The sequence below is a fragment of the Schistocerca piceifrons genome, chromosome 3 (assembly GCF_021461385.2).
Source record: "Schistocerca piceifrons isolate TAMUIC-IGC-003096 chromosome 3, iqSchPice1.1, whole genome shotgun sequence".
In the NCBI taxonomy this organism is placed as follows: domain Eukaryota; kingdom Metazoa; phylum Arthropoda; class Insecta; order Orthoptera; family Acrididae; genus Schistocerca; species Schistocerca piceifrons.
In genome coordinates, this window is record NC_060140.1 from 268,255,035 (window position 1) to 268,274,706 (window position 19,672).

Consider the following 19,672-nt stretch of genomic DNA (forward strand, 5'->3'; position numbering starts at 1 on the left):
TGAAGAGAAATGAGAAGTTGCAATTATTGTAAAAAATAAGTAATTGGAAGTCATACTGCATACTGCTGAAGTCCAAAGAAGGCAAAGAGGCTCAGTATGTAAATGCCTTTATGTGTACTAATCAAGGAGTTGATCTAGGAGGTTATTGGTTCATGGATACAGGTGTTAATGAGTGTATGTGCAATAAGAGAGAATTATTTAATAAACTGGACAGTGTGCGAAGCTCAGTGAAAGTTATTGTGGGTGATTGTAAACTTCTTGATGTGATTGGGTGTGGTACAGTGGAACTCTATCCATGGAACTGGGCTAAGTATAGCAGAGCAGTGCTTAGTTGAGAGCTGTTTGTGCCTAAACTGAAATTCAGTCTGTTTTTGGCAGGAACTGTGTTGGACAAAGGTATGTGTTTAGTGTCAAACAGGAAACAATGTGAATTCTTGAACAGTAACAGTGAAGTTTATGCATTATCCAAAAATGTTAATAAAATGTATTGTAGGTTGTTTCCCTTATATGGAACATAATCAGAACTGTCAATGATTATTATGACATGTGCAGACAAAATGCTCTTTATGGTTGGCAGTAATGACACCAGTGACTTTTCATTGCTCATTTTGATAGTGCATACAAGTTAATGAACTTTGATCTAGTAAATTTTTGTAAATGTATTGAAAACATGAGTATTTGGCATAAGAAAACTATTCAGTTAGAGCATTATGCATGTGAAACAGTTATTGTTGCATAAATGAGTGGACTTCGTTGACAACTTTGTCATTTGGGAAGACAGTTTGGTGGGTAAATAACATTGCATGCCTTTCCCTGTCTGTCGAGAACTAATGCCCTACTTGAATCAGTTTATGTAGACGTTTGTGGACCTATGGAGATCCATTCACTTGAAGGAGTGAGATATTTTTGCTTTTGAAGGATGACTACTCAGTTTATCGAAAGGTATTCTTTATGAAACAAAAGGGTGGGGTTAAAGGTTTGATCAAGAACATTACTGCAAAAGTTGAGAGAGAAACTGGTCTAAAAATTAAAGTTCTAGGGAGTGATAATGGACTGGAGCTTATGAATACTGATTCAGATACATTACTGCGTGAAAATGGCATAACTCATCAAAGAAGCACTGTGTATACACTGCAACAAATTGAAAGAGCTGAAAGAGAAATGCACACCTTGTTTTAAGCTGCTTGTTCAGTGATTTCTGGAATTCCTGAACATTTCTTGGCTAAAGCAGTTAATATGGTGATTTATGTACTAAATCAAACTAGTCCAAGTCCTGTCAGAGATAAAACTCTGTTTGAAGCCTTTTACGGCAGAGAACTGTCCTTAGAGGACATGCAGATATTACGGGTTTGTGTGTCTGACCGTGCACCCTAAGGAAAATGAGACTTAAACTAGACCCACATAGTTTTACTTATGGATTGTGATAATGATGTGAGGGGGTACAAAATATTTATGTTGAGGGAGAAGTTTGGGTCAGTTACACCAAACAACACTCCCATTTTTGCAGTAGTTCGTTTATTCACCTAAACACATCAAAGGCTAACATGGCGGTTTTGCCCAAAGATAGTCTTAGTTTAGTTCAAAGATGATACTCAGATCGATGCTGATGTCAACCTCATCAGCGCCACATAGCCCCCCCCCCCCCCCCGCCCCCACAGTATGGAGTACTCTTGAGAGGCTCGGGGGAGGGGGGGGGGGTTTGGCGTCGGCAGGGGTGGTCCACGGGAGCCAGACCATGGTCAGCTCGACAGCGTCATCGGGCAGCTGTGTCAGTAGATGTCCTGAAGGAAGGTTCAGCCACCGAACCTGGAAGTCGTTGAAGCGCGCCGGGAATCATATTGGGCGTGCTGGTCGTGCGGCGACAGGGAGGCCGGCGGTTTGCGGGTGGAATGGAGTGACGATGACAGTGTCTCCGGTGGGCGTGGCGAACACACGAAGCATGTCCAGGTCGACATCGGGCGAGAAGGGAACACATTCCACCAGGTGGTAGGAAATGGCGGAGGTTGTGTCATGAGCACCGGATGAAGGGAAACACACAATGAACAGTGTGTTATCGCATAGTATAGTGGATTATGTCCAGGGGGACAGACACTAACACCTCAAGCGAGGGCACGTTCAAGATGGGGGGGGGGGGGGGCGTGAGAAACCTCGAAGGGCGAGGCGGGCGATGGGGGAGAGGTTGAAGGGCCTGGCGGCGAGGGCGTGATCGTAGGTAAGCTCGACGTGGGGAGCATGTGATCACTCGAGGAGAAGAGCTTGACGATTGGAGCTGGAAGTCACTCAACCGAGTGTGTAAGTCCAACGTGGAGGGAGTGGTCGGAGCGTTGTGAGCCACGACAGTGAGTGGAGTGGTTGTGGCCTGATGGGAGGTAGAAGCGGGCTCGACATGAGCAGGCTTAAGTCTGTTGAGAGAGACTGTAACAGCTGAATCTTTTATCTGGATGTCATAGGGGTTGGCTGAGCGCCGGAGAGAACTCGGTATGGGCCGGTATATGGAGGTTGGAGGGGAGCATGGACAGTGTCGTCTCGGAGCATGACGTATTCACAATTGTCCAGAGATTTCGGGACGTGAATCTTAGGGCGGGAGTGGCTGGCAGGCAGAGGGATATGGAGGTTGGTGAAGTGGTGTCTGACGCGGTCCACGAAGGAAGGTAAGTCAGACTGAGGGGAAGAAGCAGAAGGGCTCACAAGTTCGCCAGGGAGAACAATGTTCTGGCCATATACGAACTCGGCTATTGTGCCTTTGAGGTTTCCTTATAGAGCGCATGAATGCCGAGTAGTAGAAGGGGAAGGGCCTCCATCCATAGAGAGTTGTGGCATCGAAGAGCCATCTTGAAAGTGCGGTTGCATTTCCTGTGGAAAGTTCGTTGCCAGTGGCAGTGGCCAAGGTTCGGTGGCTGCAGTAGGTTCGGTTGCAGGAGGGGGCGTGACTGCGGTAAGAGCCGGTGACGTCCCAGTTGCTTGTTTACTGCTTCCCGAGGCGAGCAGAACAGTCGGCACAGTACGGTCCCAGCTGTGTCTGGCCGCAGGGCGATGAGCCTGAACCTGAGACTTGTCAGGTAGACAGTGGCTGGTGAAATGGAGCAGTGATGCATCGTGTAGCTTTTCGGCAATTGTCATTCTTTGCTCAGTGGGTTCAGGAGGCCTTTGAGCCAGAGCAAAGCGGATGTGAGGAGATAGTTTAACTGACTAGATGGCGAGGAGAGCTGTGTCAGTGAATAGATCAGCGTTGACCAGGACACGTAACAGTCTCCAGAGCTGGGAAGGTTTGTCATTGCCTAGTTGCTCGATGTGGAGCACTTGCCGTATTTCTGCCTCAGTTGAGCACGCAAACTGACATAGAACTGTCTCTTTGGCTAGAGTGTACTGGGTAGATGAGTCACGGGCATCGACCAGGTCAGCAATCAAGTTCTCCTGGTCGTGCAGGTGGGTGATGAGGGACAGAAACTGGGTTGACTCGTCGAGTTTGTAATGGTGGATCACTTCATCCACAATTTTGAACCAGATTGTTGCCCCATCGGGATCAAATGGTGGCAGTGTCGGTAAGCATTGTAGAATGTTCGGAAGAACAGGTTGAGTTGAGTTCATCGGGGCACTGCCTGAATCGAGCTGTTGTTGCTGTAGTATCCCAGGAGAGTCTGCCTCCAGGGGATGTGGCAACAACGGCTGTTCGGGTGGCTGCGTGAAGGTGACATGTTGTAGTTGAGCGCGATCCGTCGCAACGTGGAAGGCCGATGCGAGTGAGACACCGTAATGTGTCAGTCGCGGTTTTGGAAGCTCAACACATTGCAGGTGTGTCTGGATTGACGTGTTGCAGAAGACCGACGCGGATGAGGCACCGAGATGTGCCGAGAACGGTAGCAGAAGCTCGACTGGAGCCAGCGTGGGGGCGACAGGTGAGAAAAAGTTCAAAGTCTGAGAACGCATGTTAGTCCACGGAAAGCTCAACGTATGATCAGAGCCAGGGCCACCTGTGTTACAGGGCGGCTGCGGAGGTGCGGGCTGTCTGGAAGCACAGTGTGGGAAATGAGGTCGAACGTGGGGCAGAATGTGTGAATGTTCACTGTTCATAGTCACTCCACTCAAAACATTGTGCGGATAAGGTGAATGTCGTGGCACAAAACACTGAGGCATAGCAGTGGAACAGAGGTGGAGGTCAGGCACAGATAACAAGTTATTGTTCCTGTTGCAGGCCGAGGTATCGAAGTAGCAAGGCATGTGCTGATGCTGAACCGAAGCAGGTGTAGGCATGGTCAGATGCTGAGGAGGTTGACCTGTGAACAAAGCAGTTCCAACCACGTGGCAGGTATCTGCGTGGTGCTGCAAGGATTGCGGTGTGGCAAATCGTTGTCCTGGCGGTGGTAGGTTGCCCAACAAAGCATTTGCAGAAGTCGGCGTTGGTCCCGCACTGCACGGAGATCCGTAAGAGGTAACTGCATAGTCAATGAGGGAGGTCACATATGGTGGGAACAAAGGCGTTTGATAGCCAGAGTCATGCACACTCCTAACCTCACTTATTGTTGCAGGCTCGAAAACGTCCGGCGAAATCGGCGTAATCGTCGAGTGAGAGGCATCGTGTTGCAGTCCTGGCGGGTGTAAATCGCCCGCAACACGATGCATGTTGATCACAAAATCTGGCGTTAGGCACTGGGCTGAAGTCATTGTTTGAATGCTGTGTTGATGTAATACACGTGAAAATAACCGACGTGGAGGTTGTGGACGCAGTAAAACGGCGAAAACAGAAGACGTTACAACTCGAGGTCGCCAGTGAGGAAGAAGTTCGGGTCGGTTACGCCAAACAACACTCCCATTTTGCTGTAGTTCGTTTATTCACCTAAACACATCAAAGGCTTACAAAGAACTAACATGGCGGTTTCACCCAAAGATAATCTTAGTTTAGTTCAAAGACGATACTCAGATCGATGCTGGAGTCGATCTCATCGGGGCCACAATGTCTTTCACAAAGAAAATTGAGGTGCATTGAGTTGTAGTTTTCTTGCTGGTAGCTATGCCTGAATGAAAGAAGAAAACTGGTGCCCCTGTAACAAAATAAGATACTATTTGTTGTGATGAAGATAACATAGCTAAGCATGTTGTCTTCTCTGTTTTTTGGGCTTTTTTCCATGGTTGCCCATATACAAGTTGTATAGGGTAATTGTTGTCTTTAGCAACTGTAATGAAAGTCTTAATAAGGTGGAAGTTAACTTATAAAACTCAAACACAGATAAAATTTCAGAATCAGCGGGGCAGAAGAAGCAGAAATGATGACAGGTTGTGGAAGGAAATAGAAGTCAGCTTAGAAAAGAACCAGAAATCAGTGAAGACAGAGATAGCAGAGAAGATTATTTGTAGAAAGCAAACAAAAATGTAGCTGATGAGGATGAGAGGCCACACAATTAGAGACTCATAACAAATATTTGATATCCAGATCATGAGGTGAGCCTGTTGACAGCAGTGAATAATGGTGATCCCAGCAGCTATGCTGAAGTGATTTAGTGATGCTGAAAATTGGAAAGATGTAATAGTAAGAGTGCTGCAAGCCCTGGAAGAAAATAATGCATGGGTTTATGTATTTAAGCTAAATTATTGTAATGTTATTGGGATGATGTGCGTTTTTAGGCAAAAAAGACATGAGAAAAGTAATGTTGTTTCTTATGATGCTCATCTTGTAGCTACAGGTTTCCAAGTGAGATTGACTTATTCAGAAAGTACAATGTAATAGCATAATTATTTTCAGTTAAACTCCCCCTTTTTTGTAATGAGAGTAATTTTCCCATCTATCAACAGCGTGTTTGTAGTGATTTTCTCTCTGGCGAGAGAGTTGGATACTTTTATGTTAAATTACCTTCTGAATGTTGCAGTAAAATGAATGATAAAGTATGTAAATTTAAAAAGGTTCTGGAAGGTTTGAAGGTCACCCAAAAATTGAAGTGTTAAAGTGCACACAGTAATAAGTGGCTTAGAATTTGTAAGAAGTTACTTTGAGTGTTACTAGTATATAAAGACACAAAATAGCAATAAAATATGCATACTAATTTACACCAATGATCTGCCTGATAGCTTTGACTTCTTGCAGTGAGATTGACAATTTAAAGTTGTTATTAAGTAATAACTCTAAAATGATGGATTTAGGTATGATAGGAACTATTTTGGAATAAATATTGTTGAAAATTTAAGGGAGGGAACTATTACTGTTTGTCAAGGTACATATATATATCAATATCAATGTTTATTTCAAACCATTCTGTTATCTTATAAAATGGGTGTTTGAGTAACCAGTCATAAATCTTACATTTGAAAATATTACTGGTCAGTGACCGAGCAGATGCTGGAAGTTTACTGAAGAGTTTTAAACTCATTATTTTGTGTGAGTTTGCAGTCTTCGTAAGTCTGTATCTTTGTATGTCGAAGTCCAGATGCCTCTGGTGCTGTGGGGATGTATGTTCTCTCCGGTCTCGAACTAATTTAAGTTGCTTTTAACATAAAGAAGTCCTGTGTAGATTCACAACAGCTAATATCATGTGCTTGTTAAAGAGAGGGCGGCAGTGTTCCTTAGGCTTAACTTTGATCATTATTCTGATTACTTTTTTTTTGAATTTTCAGAATTTCACTAACAAATCAAGAATGTCACCATAACTATGTGCCATAGGAAATTTGTGATTGAAACAGGCCAAAATATACCACCTTTAGATGCTCATCAGTGACTACATCTGTCAGTCTCCAGATGAGATAACACACTCTTGCTAGTCTCTTGCAGATATGGCTAATATGTTCCTCCCAGTTTAATTTTGAATGAATGTGGAATCCTAACAATTTTACTGATTTGCTTTCAACAGCTGTAGTTAAACCCAGAATTAGTTCTTGTGTTTTATCAGGATTACATAGGAGTTCATTAGAAGAAAACCAATTCATTACTAGTTCTAGTTTTTCCTTTGTTGCCTAATGCAGTTCTGTTGTCATGGTGTGTATTGATCAGTGTTGTGTCATCTGCATAACAAACAATTGAATTTGCTCCTACATAGTAAGGTAAGTGATTAATTGCAATGATGAATAGAAAAGGATCTAGGATCGAGCCCTGAGGCACTCCAGTTCGAACTTACTTCAGCGAGGAGCATCTACTTTTAATTGATACAAACTGTCTCCTGTTACTTAAGTATGATTCAATTACATCTAAAGATGGTTTGTGTATGCCATAAAATTCTAGTTTTGCAAATATGGTGTTAAATGGTATGCAGTCGAAGGCTTTGCTAAGATCACAAAGTACAACTGATACTAGATCCTTATTTTTGAATGCAGTTAACACCTTGTTAACAACTTCAGTGACAGCAGTAAGGATATTTTTACCATGTTGATATGCAAGCTGTCTGTTGGAGATGAGATCATGGTTTTCAAAATAGTTATTTAGTTGGCTGCACATGAGATATTCAAAAACTTTAGAGAAAATTGGGACAATAGAAAATGGTTGATAGTTTTGGGGCAGATGCTTATCTCCCTTTTTAAAGACTGGTATCACTTTAGCGGTTTTGAGTGCAACTGTGAAAACTCCAGGTTCTAAACACATATTAAAAATGGAAGACAGAGGTTGACAGATAAAGTGTATAATTTTTTCATTACATAGTTAGAGAACCAACAACAGTCTATACTTTTGGAATAGGTGAACCTTGCCACAGCTTCTACAATATCCTCTGGGGTGACAACATTCCATTGAAAAGTATACCTCCTATGGTGCACAGCACCAAGATGATCTAGTGCACAAGTGCCATTTAGCTTGATTTTGTTTTTCAGCTCACTCACTGAGGTTAGGAAGTAATTATTTACTTCTTCTGGGACCAGCATTGCATCTTGTGTGTGAGTTTGTGAATTATATTGGTTGATGATGTCCCTTGCTGCTTTACATTTGTTGGGAGCACTTTCAATGTAATGTTCACATGCATGTTTTTTGGCCAAGGACAGTTTGTCTTTGTAGGTTTTTTTACATTTTAGATAAGCTCTATAAGAAATATTATCTAGCTCAGGTCCTTGTTTACATGAATTTTTATATTTTCTGTACAGGCTGAGCATCTCCTTCCTAATGAGAGCTAGCTCATCTGTATACCATTTTAGCTGTTTGTTTTTCTGTTTATGCTCAGGGCTACTTTTGCTTAATGGTGAGCATGTGAGTATTTTCAGGAAGTAGTTAAACACCATTTCACCAGCACCCTTCCTAAGTTGTGCATTGTATACGAAGTCCCATTAGATAATGTGTCAATAAATAAATTAATATATTCATCTTTCTGCCCTCTTATCCATGTGACATTAGACTTGATTTCGATTGATGTGTCTGATTTAGGCAACTGATCACAGCAGAATGTTAAAATCAACGGTTCATGATCAGCTAGGGCTCCGCTGGCAAGTCTGACATCATATATATCTCTAGAAAAATTTACTATAATATTATAAAAACAAATATGATGTAACTTACCAAACAAAAGCATTGGTATGTTGATAGACACACAAACAAACACAAACACACACACAAAATTCAAGCATTTGCAACCAACGGTTGCTTCTCTTTCCTGTTGAATCAACTGTTGGTTGTGAAAGCTTGAATTTTGTGTGTGTGTTTGTGTTTGTTTGTGTGTCTGTCAACATACCAACGCTTTCGTTTGGTAAGTTACATCATCTTTGTTTTTAGATAATTTTTCCCATGTGGAATGTTTCCCTCTATTATATTACTATAATATTAATTTGAATAACAGCTTTTCGGACAGTCAACGAGCTGTTGTAGGCCTGCTTTATGAAGATAATATGCCAGTAATAAGCCTTTGCAAAAACCCACAGTTCCATCATAAACTTTAGCTTATGGAGGTTGAAATTTAATTTGTTAGAGAGAAAGTTTCAGCTGAGAATCTTGTGTTAAATCACATTAGCAAAAATGAACAAGCAATTGATGTTCTGACAAAGTCATTAGGTAAAATTAAATTTGAAAAATTTAGAGTCTTTCTAGGACTTATTTAAATCTTGTAATCTAGTTTTTGTAACACTGATAATTGACACAGACGGAGGATGCTAGTGGTATGGTGTTAATGTTGTTTTAAGGTGGGAACACTACTTTTTGTTTATGTTAATTTCTGTTTTTGGATATTTAAAAAGAAGGTATTTGTGAATTATTGTTGTTGACCATTGAATTCTTTGTTATTATGTATTTTAAAAAAAACTCTGTACAAGTAGACTTATTATTGAGCTTCATTTACTGACTCCAATTACAAGATATTTTCATATTTAGTCTAGATTAGTTTTTAGTGACACTATTGATAAGCACTGCTGAAAATCCTATAACTGTGATACTACCCTTTCTGTGTGATGGTTTTGAGCTGACCTGTTAAGATGCATTTCAGTTTCTTTTAGTTAACTACTGTACTGACTATGATAGGTTACCCTATCCCCACCCATCCTGTTTTCTGGGAATATGAGAATTGGTTATGTGATTTTTGTGAAATGTGTTCCGAGGTTGGTGTTCCAGCTGAACTTGTGAAACACAGTCCCTACATGAGCTATATAGCTAAAGAGAATTTTCTTCATAATTACTATTTTTCCCACTGCAGCTGCAGATCTCTTTTCATGATACTCAGTTCAGTTTCTTTCGGACAAATAATTAAATTGCTTCTCGTCACCACTGTTTCAATTAACTCCTGAGAAGTACACGCATTCATAACTGTGTATTGCAATTGCCTCTTGAGCTGCATAGGTAAAGTATATTTTTCAATACTAGCTACCATTTATCTAGTAGAAAAAACCTTTTTCTAGTTTGTACTGGATATATTGGTTTCTGCTACAGCTTTTTTTATGATTCTCAATTCTGTTTCTTCCTGCCAGGTATTTACATATATTCGAAGCTACATATTTCAATCTCCACTTGAGCTATACTGATAAAATTTATTTTCTGATATTAGTGACAATTTATTTACGTATCTCCCCCCCCCCCCTCTCTCTCTCTCTCTCTCTCTCTCTCTCTCTTTCTTTTCATGTTGCCCATCATGATGTCTTTTACAACTGTAGAGCTTATGGTACTCGATTCACTTTCTTTCGAAGAAGCGTTCCTCTTATTAATACCCGTATGTGATTGATCATAATAGCTGTAATTCTATTTTTTCCTGGTATAACAAATTCTCATTATCAAAACTCTCTGTATTTTTCATGTCTGAAAATAGCTCCATTGATTAGATATTACAGCCACCATGCTGTATGCAATGTTTGTTGCATGTTCACTATGCCACTGGTCAAAGCCAATGACTAGTATAGCAGTGTCCTCTTAATACAAAGAAGGCAATTCTAATTTTTGATTAATGTCCATTCCAGAGCAAAAACAAGGTGTTGACAAGTACCCTGGCTGACTTTCCAATTGACTTATACTTTAAATGGAGTGCGATATTGTAGGAAGGTCACACACTGTTGAAGGTGGATTGTGTTCACTGAATCCTGTGATATCTTTTCACATCTCCACCAGCACATTAAATAAAATGGATCAATGAGAGAAGAAATGAAAAAAATAAGACCCACCTAAGGCACATAATCCAATATAATATATGCTTCCAACACTGTTGAGGAGGCTTGTAGCAGGTTTGTTAGTACTCTATCTGAAATTTTTAATACCTCCTGTCCAATGGTTACCAAATGAAACAAAACAATGGCAAGAAAGCATGGTCGAACTACTCCACATAGGTGGTTCACACCATATTTACAGAAGCTAAGATTAATGGTTTTGATATGCTATGATAAGGTAAAAAATGGTAGTGTTGACAATGCAACTTATGTTAGCCTCAAGAGACACTATAGATCACAAATCAGATTAGCAAAATGTAGAGCAAATGATAACTTCATCAAAAACCCCAATAATAAGTGTAAGGCTGTGTGGAGGGTCATTAAAGCAGAATTAGGTACAGGTAGTCATAGTGTAAAAGTTACAACTGATGTCACCCCAGATGCGTTTAACCTCTTTTTTTATCAATGCAGCAAACCCTAATCCCTCATCGCCTCATAAGAAGAGTTCAAAATCAAATTCACAATCTACTTATATAAACCAGTTTTTACAAAAATTTGCTGATACTGTGCCAACCTGTAATTGGGGACATGTGGAAATAAGTGATGTAATTAAATCAGTGGTAAAGTTAAGTGACTCCAGATCAGAAGATATTTATGGCCTCTCAAATTTTGTGATTAAAAAAATTATCGACTTGATATCATTCCCTCTCTGCACACTCATAAACTGTATATTTGACAGTGGTATTTTTCCAGAATGTCTAAAGAAGACAGTAGTAATTCCATTACACAAAAAGGGTGATAAATCCTGCACTAATAATTATCATCCAATTTCTCTGATACCTATTTTTTCAAAAATAATTGAATATTGTACACAAAAGCAAATTAACATGCATTTGTCAAAAAACAATATACTGACTAAGTCTCAATATGGTTTTAGAGCCCAGTTATCAACAATTAATGCTGTTGAAAATGTTGTTTCTATTGTGCAACCTTCTTTTGAATCCAAATTATCTGCTAAAGCCACACTAGTAGACTGAAGCAAAGCATTTGATTCTGTAAACCACACAAAACTGCTGGAAAAACTATGGTGTTATGGCATTAGGGATCTGGATCTCTCCCTCATTAAATCATATCTTAGTAACAGAAAGCAAACTGTAAGCTACAACGGTCAAAAGTCACAGTTACTGAATGTCACTAGAGGTGTTCCCCAAGGATCAGTGCTTGGGCCATTACTGTTTATAATATTTATAAATGACCTGCCCAGCAATATGCCATGCAAATCTGTACTTTACGCAGATGATACAACTTTCATCAATTCAGGGAAGGACATAAATAAACTGAAGGAGCAAAGTAAAGATTTTCTCAGATTATCCAATATGTCGTTTGAACCCAATGAGTTAGCTATTAACTATGAAAAGACTGTAAATATATATTTCAGCTTATCCAATGCTGATATTGAGTACACTTCTACCAAACTTCTTAGCATATACGTAGATACGAAATTAACCTGGCAGAGTCACATAGACAACATATCTCGAAAGCTTTCGCGAGTTATATATCTACTGAAAAAATTATGCACCTGTGTTTCTGAAAGCCTGCTGATTAATTCCTATTACGCATTCTTTCATTGCCATATTAGCTATGGTATTCTTCTATTGGGTAATTCTCCATGGTCCAGGAAAATTTTTATTTGGCAGAAGAAAGCCATCAGGAGCATCTCTGGGATTACCAAAAATAACATATCATGTAGGTCATACTTCAAAGAATTACAGATAATGGCAGTCCCTTCACTTTTTATGTACAGCTGCCTTTTGTACATAAAAGAAAACTTTAACAGTTACAACCTTAGGAAGTCCATTCATAATCACCTGTCAAACATTTAAGATAGACATACCAACAACTCGACTCAAGAAAACACAAGACAGTTATGAATACATAGGAATAAGGCTTTTCAACACATTACCTGTGCAGGCAAATTGTGTCTCTCTTAATATATTTTGAAAACTCTTCAAAAATAGACCTGACTTACGAAACAACTTGCAACTCTGTTTGTACCTCTTCCTAAGCTTTTCTTTGTCTCTGTAATTCCACATTTAACTGTTAAACATGTGGAGAAATCCTTATGTATGAAATGTATTCTTTTATTACGCACTTTCTTTAAAATACACACTTTAGTTATGTGGGATATTTTTATGTATCAAATGTATTCCTTTATTATGTATGTTCTTTTAAAATGTATACTTTAGCTTTGTGTGATACCTCACAATAGTTATATTTATTAATATGTAAATTGTACATCACTCATGATGACATCGATTGCATGTAAATCCTTAAAGATGGATAAATAAATAAATAAAAAATAAAAAAAAACATCTCATAGGGCATACATTTTTCAAGAATTATGAAAACATTCCTTCTACTTTTATATCCAGGAAGTAAAACAGCAAATTTTACAGTTGTAGTAATTAGAGTGCTGATGTATCAAAATGAAAAAGTCTCTACAAAACAATTCACAGAGAAGGCTGGCAGTGACTTTCATGCCCAAGAAAAGTCAATTGTGTGGAACCTAAATCATTGATACTGATTCAAATTGTGTGTTCTCAGTATTTAGGAAACAACATTTAACATGACACAATGTTTGTAATCATTTATGAACAAAGACCACCATTTGTTTTATGACATTCTAAAATCTGGATTATGTGGCAGAAGTGATGCTGCAAGATGGTGCAGCTGTAATGTTTAGTAAAAAGGTGTCGTAGTTTCAGAGGTGTGAACAAAGCCAATCTTACCATAGTCTTATAAGAAATTTGATGTACTAATTTTGGTATTAGTAGTAAAGACCTTATACAATTACACAAAAACTAATATGAAACAGCTATTCACAAAAGTGTTTCACTATAGTAGACCATACTTACAAAATGATATGCATACCAGCCAATCTAGATATTGTAACAATATGGTAATTAGAAACTTTTCTATCTAGAGGGTTGAAACATTAGGGAATGCATCATCAGTGAGACGTGAATGGAAGAAACTGATAAAACAGTTTAGTTGGTGACTATTTTGCCTAATTTCCATGTCTTTCATTTGGAGTAAGAAATAGGGGTGCTAGAAAGCACAGTACCATATTTAAGTAATGACTTCATGAATGTTTCCTATAGACATGGAAAACTTTTAAATTCCAATTTCATTTATAGTACCCACAGAAAATGATGAGATAGTGGAAGCACAAATTCCAGTACACAATTTGAGTTCTTACTGGATTTTGCATATGACTGACTTACTACCCAAAGGTACCTAATCAAATATCATTACATTGTCACTTATGTTCTCGCGCTTAATTATGAAATCCATCTATATTGTGTCCTATGTAACAAGAACTCATCCTTGGACTGCTGTCAAGTACAGTTGAATATAGTGATGTGTACACAGTACACAAGAAACATTTCATAGCTATGTCTTAAATGTCCAGAAAAACAGTTTAGTAATTTTTGAAACTTTATATATTCGTTTTCAACAAATGTAAATATTTATTGGTACTAATTGTGTGTCAGTTCTTAAAAGCAGCATTTGGTGAAATAGTTAATTATTTCCCTTGCTCCAACCTATATTCTAACAAACTTTCTCTGAGCAACTGTAGGTAGCTCCCATGATGGCCTCAGAATTGCTTCTGACACATTCTGGAAAAAACAAGCCTGGCGGCAAAATATTACACTCATTGTTTATTGCACGAACTATATATGCAACAAATGATCTTCTTGTTGTAGATTTGTTACACTGCCACATAAGACACTAACAGTCCATTAACATACTACCTGATGTGTGGCTGTGGTGCATTTGGTCTGGAGCATTAATCTAGATACAAGTTCTCATGACTTGACACATGTTCCTAACTGATGCCGTGTTATACCTGAGGATGATCTGTTATTTTTAATAAAGTGACATGTGGCTGTTTTCTGTAAGTAATACACAGAATATCTGAAATGCAAAGTAATGATTTTTGCTGTACTTGACTGCCATATGAAGTTTATGAAATTTTCTGTAGTAAGTCAACAGATAATAAATTATATTCTGAAACAATTATTACAGTTGGCATTTTTTATGGAATAGAGCAAAATCTTTCTTCTTTGTGAAGGCTTACTTTGGTTGATGTAACAATCAAATGAATCCTTTATTACTTCATAACTATGAGTATCTAATTTATGAATAAAGTAGGTGGGAGAGCACCAGCACTGCATTTAAAAAGTGAAACTACTTTTGCACTTCTTATCATAGATATGTGAACTGCAAAGTATTGAGAACTATATAGTATAACTTGGTGTTTAGATGTCAACTCTCTTACACTCTACATTTATACTCTGCAAACCACAGCAGTGTGCATGGCTATGAGTATGCCCCACTGTACCAGTTGTTAGGGCTTCTTCCCAATATTTTCATTTATGGAGTACAGAAAGAATGACTGTTTAATCACCACTGTAATTAGTGTGATTTTCCTTTCATGGTTCTTAGAAGAGTGATACATAGGGGGTTGTAGTATTTTTCTAGTTTCTTTGTGTGAGAAACTTCACATGGTTGTTTGCATCTATCTGTCAGCTAGTTCATTTTTTTTCAGCATCTTCAGGTCACTTTCCTGTGGGTCAAACAAAGCTACATCTATATCTATGTCTACATCTACATAGGCCTACATACAACCTAAGCCACCATACGTTACCTAAGCCACCATACGTTGCACAGCAGAGCATACCATTTACCCTTCTAGTCATTTCCTTTCCTGTTCCATTCATAAATAGAGTGAAGGAAAAAAACTGTCTATAAGCCTCCTTATAATGCCTAATTTCTCTCATCTTATCTTCATGGTCCTTATGCAAAATGTACATTGGCAGCAGTAGAAATGATCTGCAGTCAGTCGCAAATGCTAGTTCTCTAATTTCTGCAATAGTGCCTTGTCAAACAGCATCATCTTCCCTCCAGAGATTTGTATTTGAGTTCACAGGGTTTTTCCATAATACCTGCATGTTGATCAAACCTATTGGTAACAAGTCTAGCAGGATGCCTCTGAATTGCTTCAGTGTCATCCTTTAATCCAACCTGGTGGGGATCCTAAACACTTGAGCGGTACTCAAGAATGGGTCACACTGGCATTCCATACACCATTTCCTTTACAGCTGAGCTACAGTTTCCCAAAATTCTCCCAATAAAATGAAGTTGAACACTCACCTTTTCTACTACTTCCCTGATGTGCTCCTTCCATTTCATATCGCTTTCCATTGTTACCCCTAGATATTTAATCAATGTGACAGAATGAAACAGTATACTGCTAATGCTGTATTTGAATATTACATGATTTTTTCCCTATTCATCCACATTAACCTACATTTTTCTACATTTATAGCAAGCTTTCATTCACACTAATTAGAAATTCTGTTGAAATCACTTTGTATCCTCCTATAGTCACATCCACAGCTCGTAGTCTAGTGACTAACATTGCTGCCTCTGGATCATAGTGGCTAACGTTGTTGCCTCTGGACCATGGGGTCCCAGTTTCAATTCCCGGCTGGGTTGAGGATTTTCTCTGCCTGGGGACTGGGTGTTTGTGTTGTCCTCATCATTTCATCATCATCATCATTCATGACAGTGGCTAAATTGGACTGAGTAAAGAAAATGTAGTGTGCGAAAAATTGGGACTTTTTATGGGCGCTGATGACTGCACAGTTGAGGCGCCCAACAAAACCAAACATCATAATCCTATAGTCACTCAAAAATGACACATTCTCATACACCACAGCATCATCAGCAAACAGCTTTAAAATGCTCTGTCAGATCGTTTACGTATGTAGTGAATAAGAGCTGTCCTACCACACTGGGGCACTCTTGGCGATACCCTTGTCTCTGGTGAACACTCAACATCAAGAACAATGTACTGGGTTCTGTTGCTTAAAAATTCTTTGAGCCAGTCACATATCTGGAAACCTAATCTGTATGCTCGGACCATCGTGAGCAGTCTGCAGTAGGACACCACGACAGATGCTTTCCATTGGTGTGATCATTCATGCTGCCCTTCTTTAAATCTGTTCGATATCTCCTGTTAGGCCTGTTTGGTATGGGTCCCACACACTTGAGTAGTATTCTAAGACAAGTTACATGAGTGTTCTGTAAGTTGTTTTGTTTGTGCATTGACAACATTTTCCCATCATCCCATTAATAAACAGAAGTTTACCATCTGCTGTGCATATGACTGAGCCTATGTGATCATTCAATGTCATGTCCCTATAAATTATTACACCCAAGTATGCATACAGGTTGACTGATTACAGTTGTGACTCATTGATGTTGTAGTCATAGGATATTATGGTTTTTCGTTTTATGAATTGAAAAGTTTAATATTTCATAGCATTTCAAGCAGGTTGCCAGTCTTTGTGCCACTTTGAACTCTTACCAAGATCTTATTGAATATTTGTGCAACTTTTTTCAGACAGTACTTTGTTATAGATGACAGCATCACTGCAAAAGTTCTGAAACTACTATTAATATTGTCTGCCAGGTCATTAATATATGACATGAACCGCAAGAGTCCCAACACACTTCCGTGGGGGCACACTCAAGGTTACTTTTACATCTATTGATGACACTCTTTTCAAGATAACACACTCAAGGTTACTTCTACATCTATTGATGACACTCCTTTCAAGATAACATGCTGCATCCTCACTACCAAGATTCATATGATCACGTAACAAATTTCACTTGATGCCCCATACAGTCATACTTTTGATAATATGTGTAGATGTAATGAGTCAAATGCTTTTCAGAAGTGAAGAAATTCTGCATCTACTTCTCTGCCTTGTTCTGTGGCCTTCAGGATGCCACGTGAAAAAAATTGAGTTGGTTTCACAGGACATATGTTTCTCATCAAGATACCTCATTGCATTTGACCTCAGAATATATTCTAATATGCCACAACAGATGACTGTCAAGGAGTTTTGTGAATCACTTCAGCTGACCTTTTTCTCAATTGATGTAAACTATATTTTCTTCCAACTACTTGGCACAGATATTTGTTCTGATTACCCCAATTTCAGGCAGTGTGCAGAAGCAGTGTGGACTTAAATATGGCAGAGTTGCAGCATGTGGCAGATCACTTGAACAAGCGGGAGTGTCGCCGCCTAATGGCAGCATTGCGCTCCCCTTCACGTGACCTACCTTCCAAGTCACAACTGGAACTTGCAGGTAAGCTTTGTGTGAATTCAGTTAAGTCAGTAATTCTGTTCTCTTATTCCTCCCTCATTCCTTTGTACTTTACAATCCTTCTTGCAGGATCCTAGAAAATTTTACTGTTGCTTTCCAACTGAAATAGTCTTGAATCATGAGACTGTTTTGCATATCGCATCTGTATTCTGCAAACCATTGTAATGTGTGTGACAGAGTATATTTCCCATTGTACCAGTTGTTAGGATTTCTTCAGATTCCATTAGCATGTGTAGCACAGAGAGAATGATGGCTTAAAAGTCTTTTTGTGTCTTATAATAAGCTTACTCTTGTATTTATGGTCCCTATGGGATTGATACATTAATGGGTATAGTATATTCCTAGTCTTCTCACTTAATACTCTGTCTTGAAACATTGTAAGTAGGCTCTCATGGGATAATGGAGGGTGGAGTGGTAGTTGGGAGGAAGGGGGGGGGGGGGGTGGAGAGGAGAGGGATATCTTTAACTGTCTACCTTATAATTGAGCAATATTCTGGGATGGATCATACAAATGTTTTGAATGAATCTCCTTTACGCATTTTTCCCAGTGTCTTACTTATGACTGATTTTTGTAGCCTGCTTTGCTTATGACTGATTCTATGTGATCATTCAATTTCATATCGCTACAGATTGTTAACTGAAGTATTTGGATGAAGTGACAAATTCCAGTTGCAACTCACTGATACTCTGTACAAAACTATGTTTTTGTGCTTTGTGAACTGTACAGTTTTATGTTTGTGAACATTTTTGCACCAGTTTGAGTTCTTGAATATTTGTGCTGCTTTTTCAATGCGGTATATTTGTTATAGATAACTGCTTCATCTGCAAAAAGTTTGATGTCACTATTAGTAGTGTTTTAGAGGTTATTAATATATGACATGAACACTTGGGTCCCAACTCATTTCCCTGGGACATGTCTCTCATTACTTCTTCATCTGTCAGTGAGTCTCCAGCCAACAAAACATGTCATATCTTCCTTACCAAAAAACCTTCAAGCCAATCACAAATTTCATTGTTATCCATATGATTGTACCTTTGTCAGTGAGTGGAATGCTTTTCAAAAGTCAAAAAATATGCATCTACCTGACTGCCTTGATGCATAGCTTTCTGGATGTCATGAGAAAAGCACAAGATGGGTGTTGCATTACCAATGTTTTTTTAATCCATGGTGGTGAAGAAAGAGGACATTCGGTTTGATATATCTCATTCTGTATGAACTCTGAATATGTTTTGAGATTCAACAAGAGATCAATGTCAAAGATATTGGCTGGTAAGATGCTACTCCTCTTGTAGGCACATGTGATCTTTGCTTTCTTCCAAGCCGGCCAGAGTGGCCGAGCGGTTCTAGGTGCTACAGTTTGGAAGCGCGCGACCGCTACATTCGCAGGTTTGAATCCTGCCTCAGGCATAGATGTGTGTGATGTCCTTAGGTTTGTTAGGTTTAACTAGTTCTAAGTTCTAGGGAACTGATGACCTCAGCAGTTAAGTCTCATAGTGCTCAGAGCCATTTGAACCATCTTTCTTCCAACTATTGTTCACAGGGTCTTCAGTATATTATGGTTGAAAGCGCCAGCTCAGCTACAAACTCAGTATAGAATCTGACAGGATTTCCTACTCAGCCTATATAAATGACTAATTTTAGTGATTTCAGCTGTTTCTCAATGTCACTGACACTAATATCTCTATTGCTCACATTTGCAGTGGTGAAAGAATTAAACTGTGGCAGTATGATTTTTCATTTGTGAAACAAGATTCTGCTTTTACTTTGCTACCCTCAATTTCAGTTCCCGCATTATCCATACTTTGGTATCACTGAAAGCCTCTAAGTATGGCCAGAATTTCATTGTGTTTTATGAGAGATCCTGTGATTATAATCCGCTACAGTAGTTGATGTGTCGACAGAAGT

At 39.0% G+C, this 19,672-nt stretch overlaps 1 protein-coding gene across 1 annotated transcript in view; it reads left to right on the forward strand.

Moving 5' to 3' along the window:
- Positions 1-19,672, forward strand: part of LOC124789816 — a 141,057-nt gene that overhangs the window by 39,213 nt on the left and 82,172 nt on the right. The window contains exon 2 of the mRNA XM_047257298.1: positions 17,601-17,748. Within this exon, the coding sequence (XP_047113254.1) occupies positions 17,601-17,748 (148 nt within the window). The remainder of the gene's footprint in view (positions 1-17,600; positions 17,749-19,672) is intronic.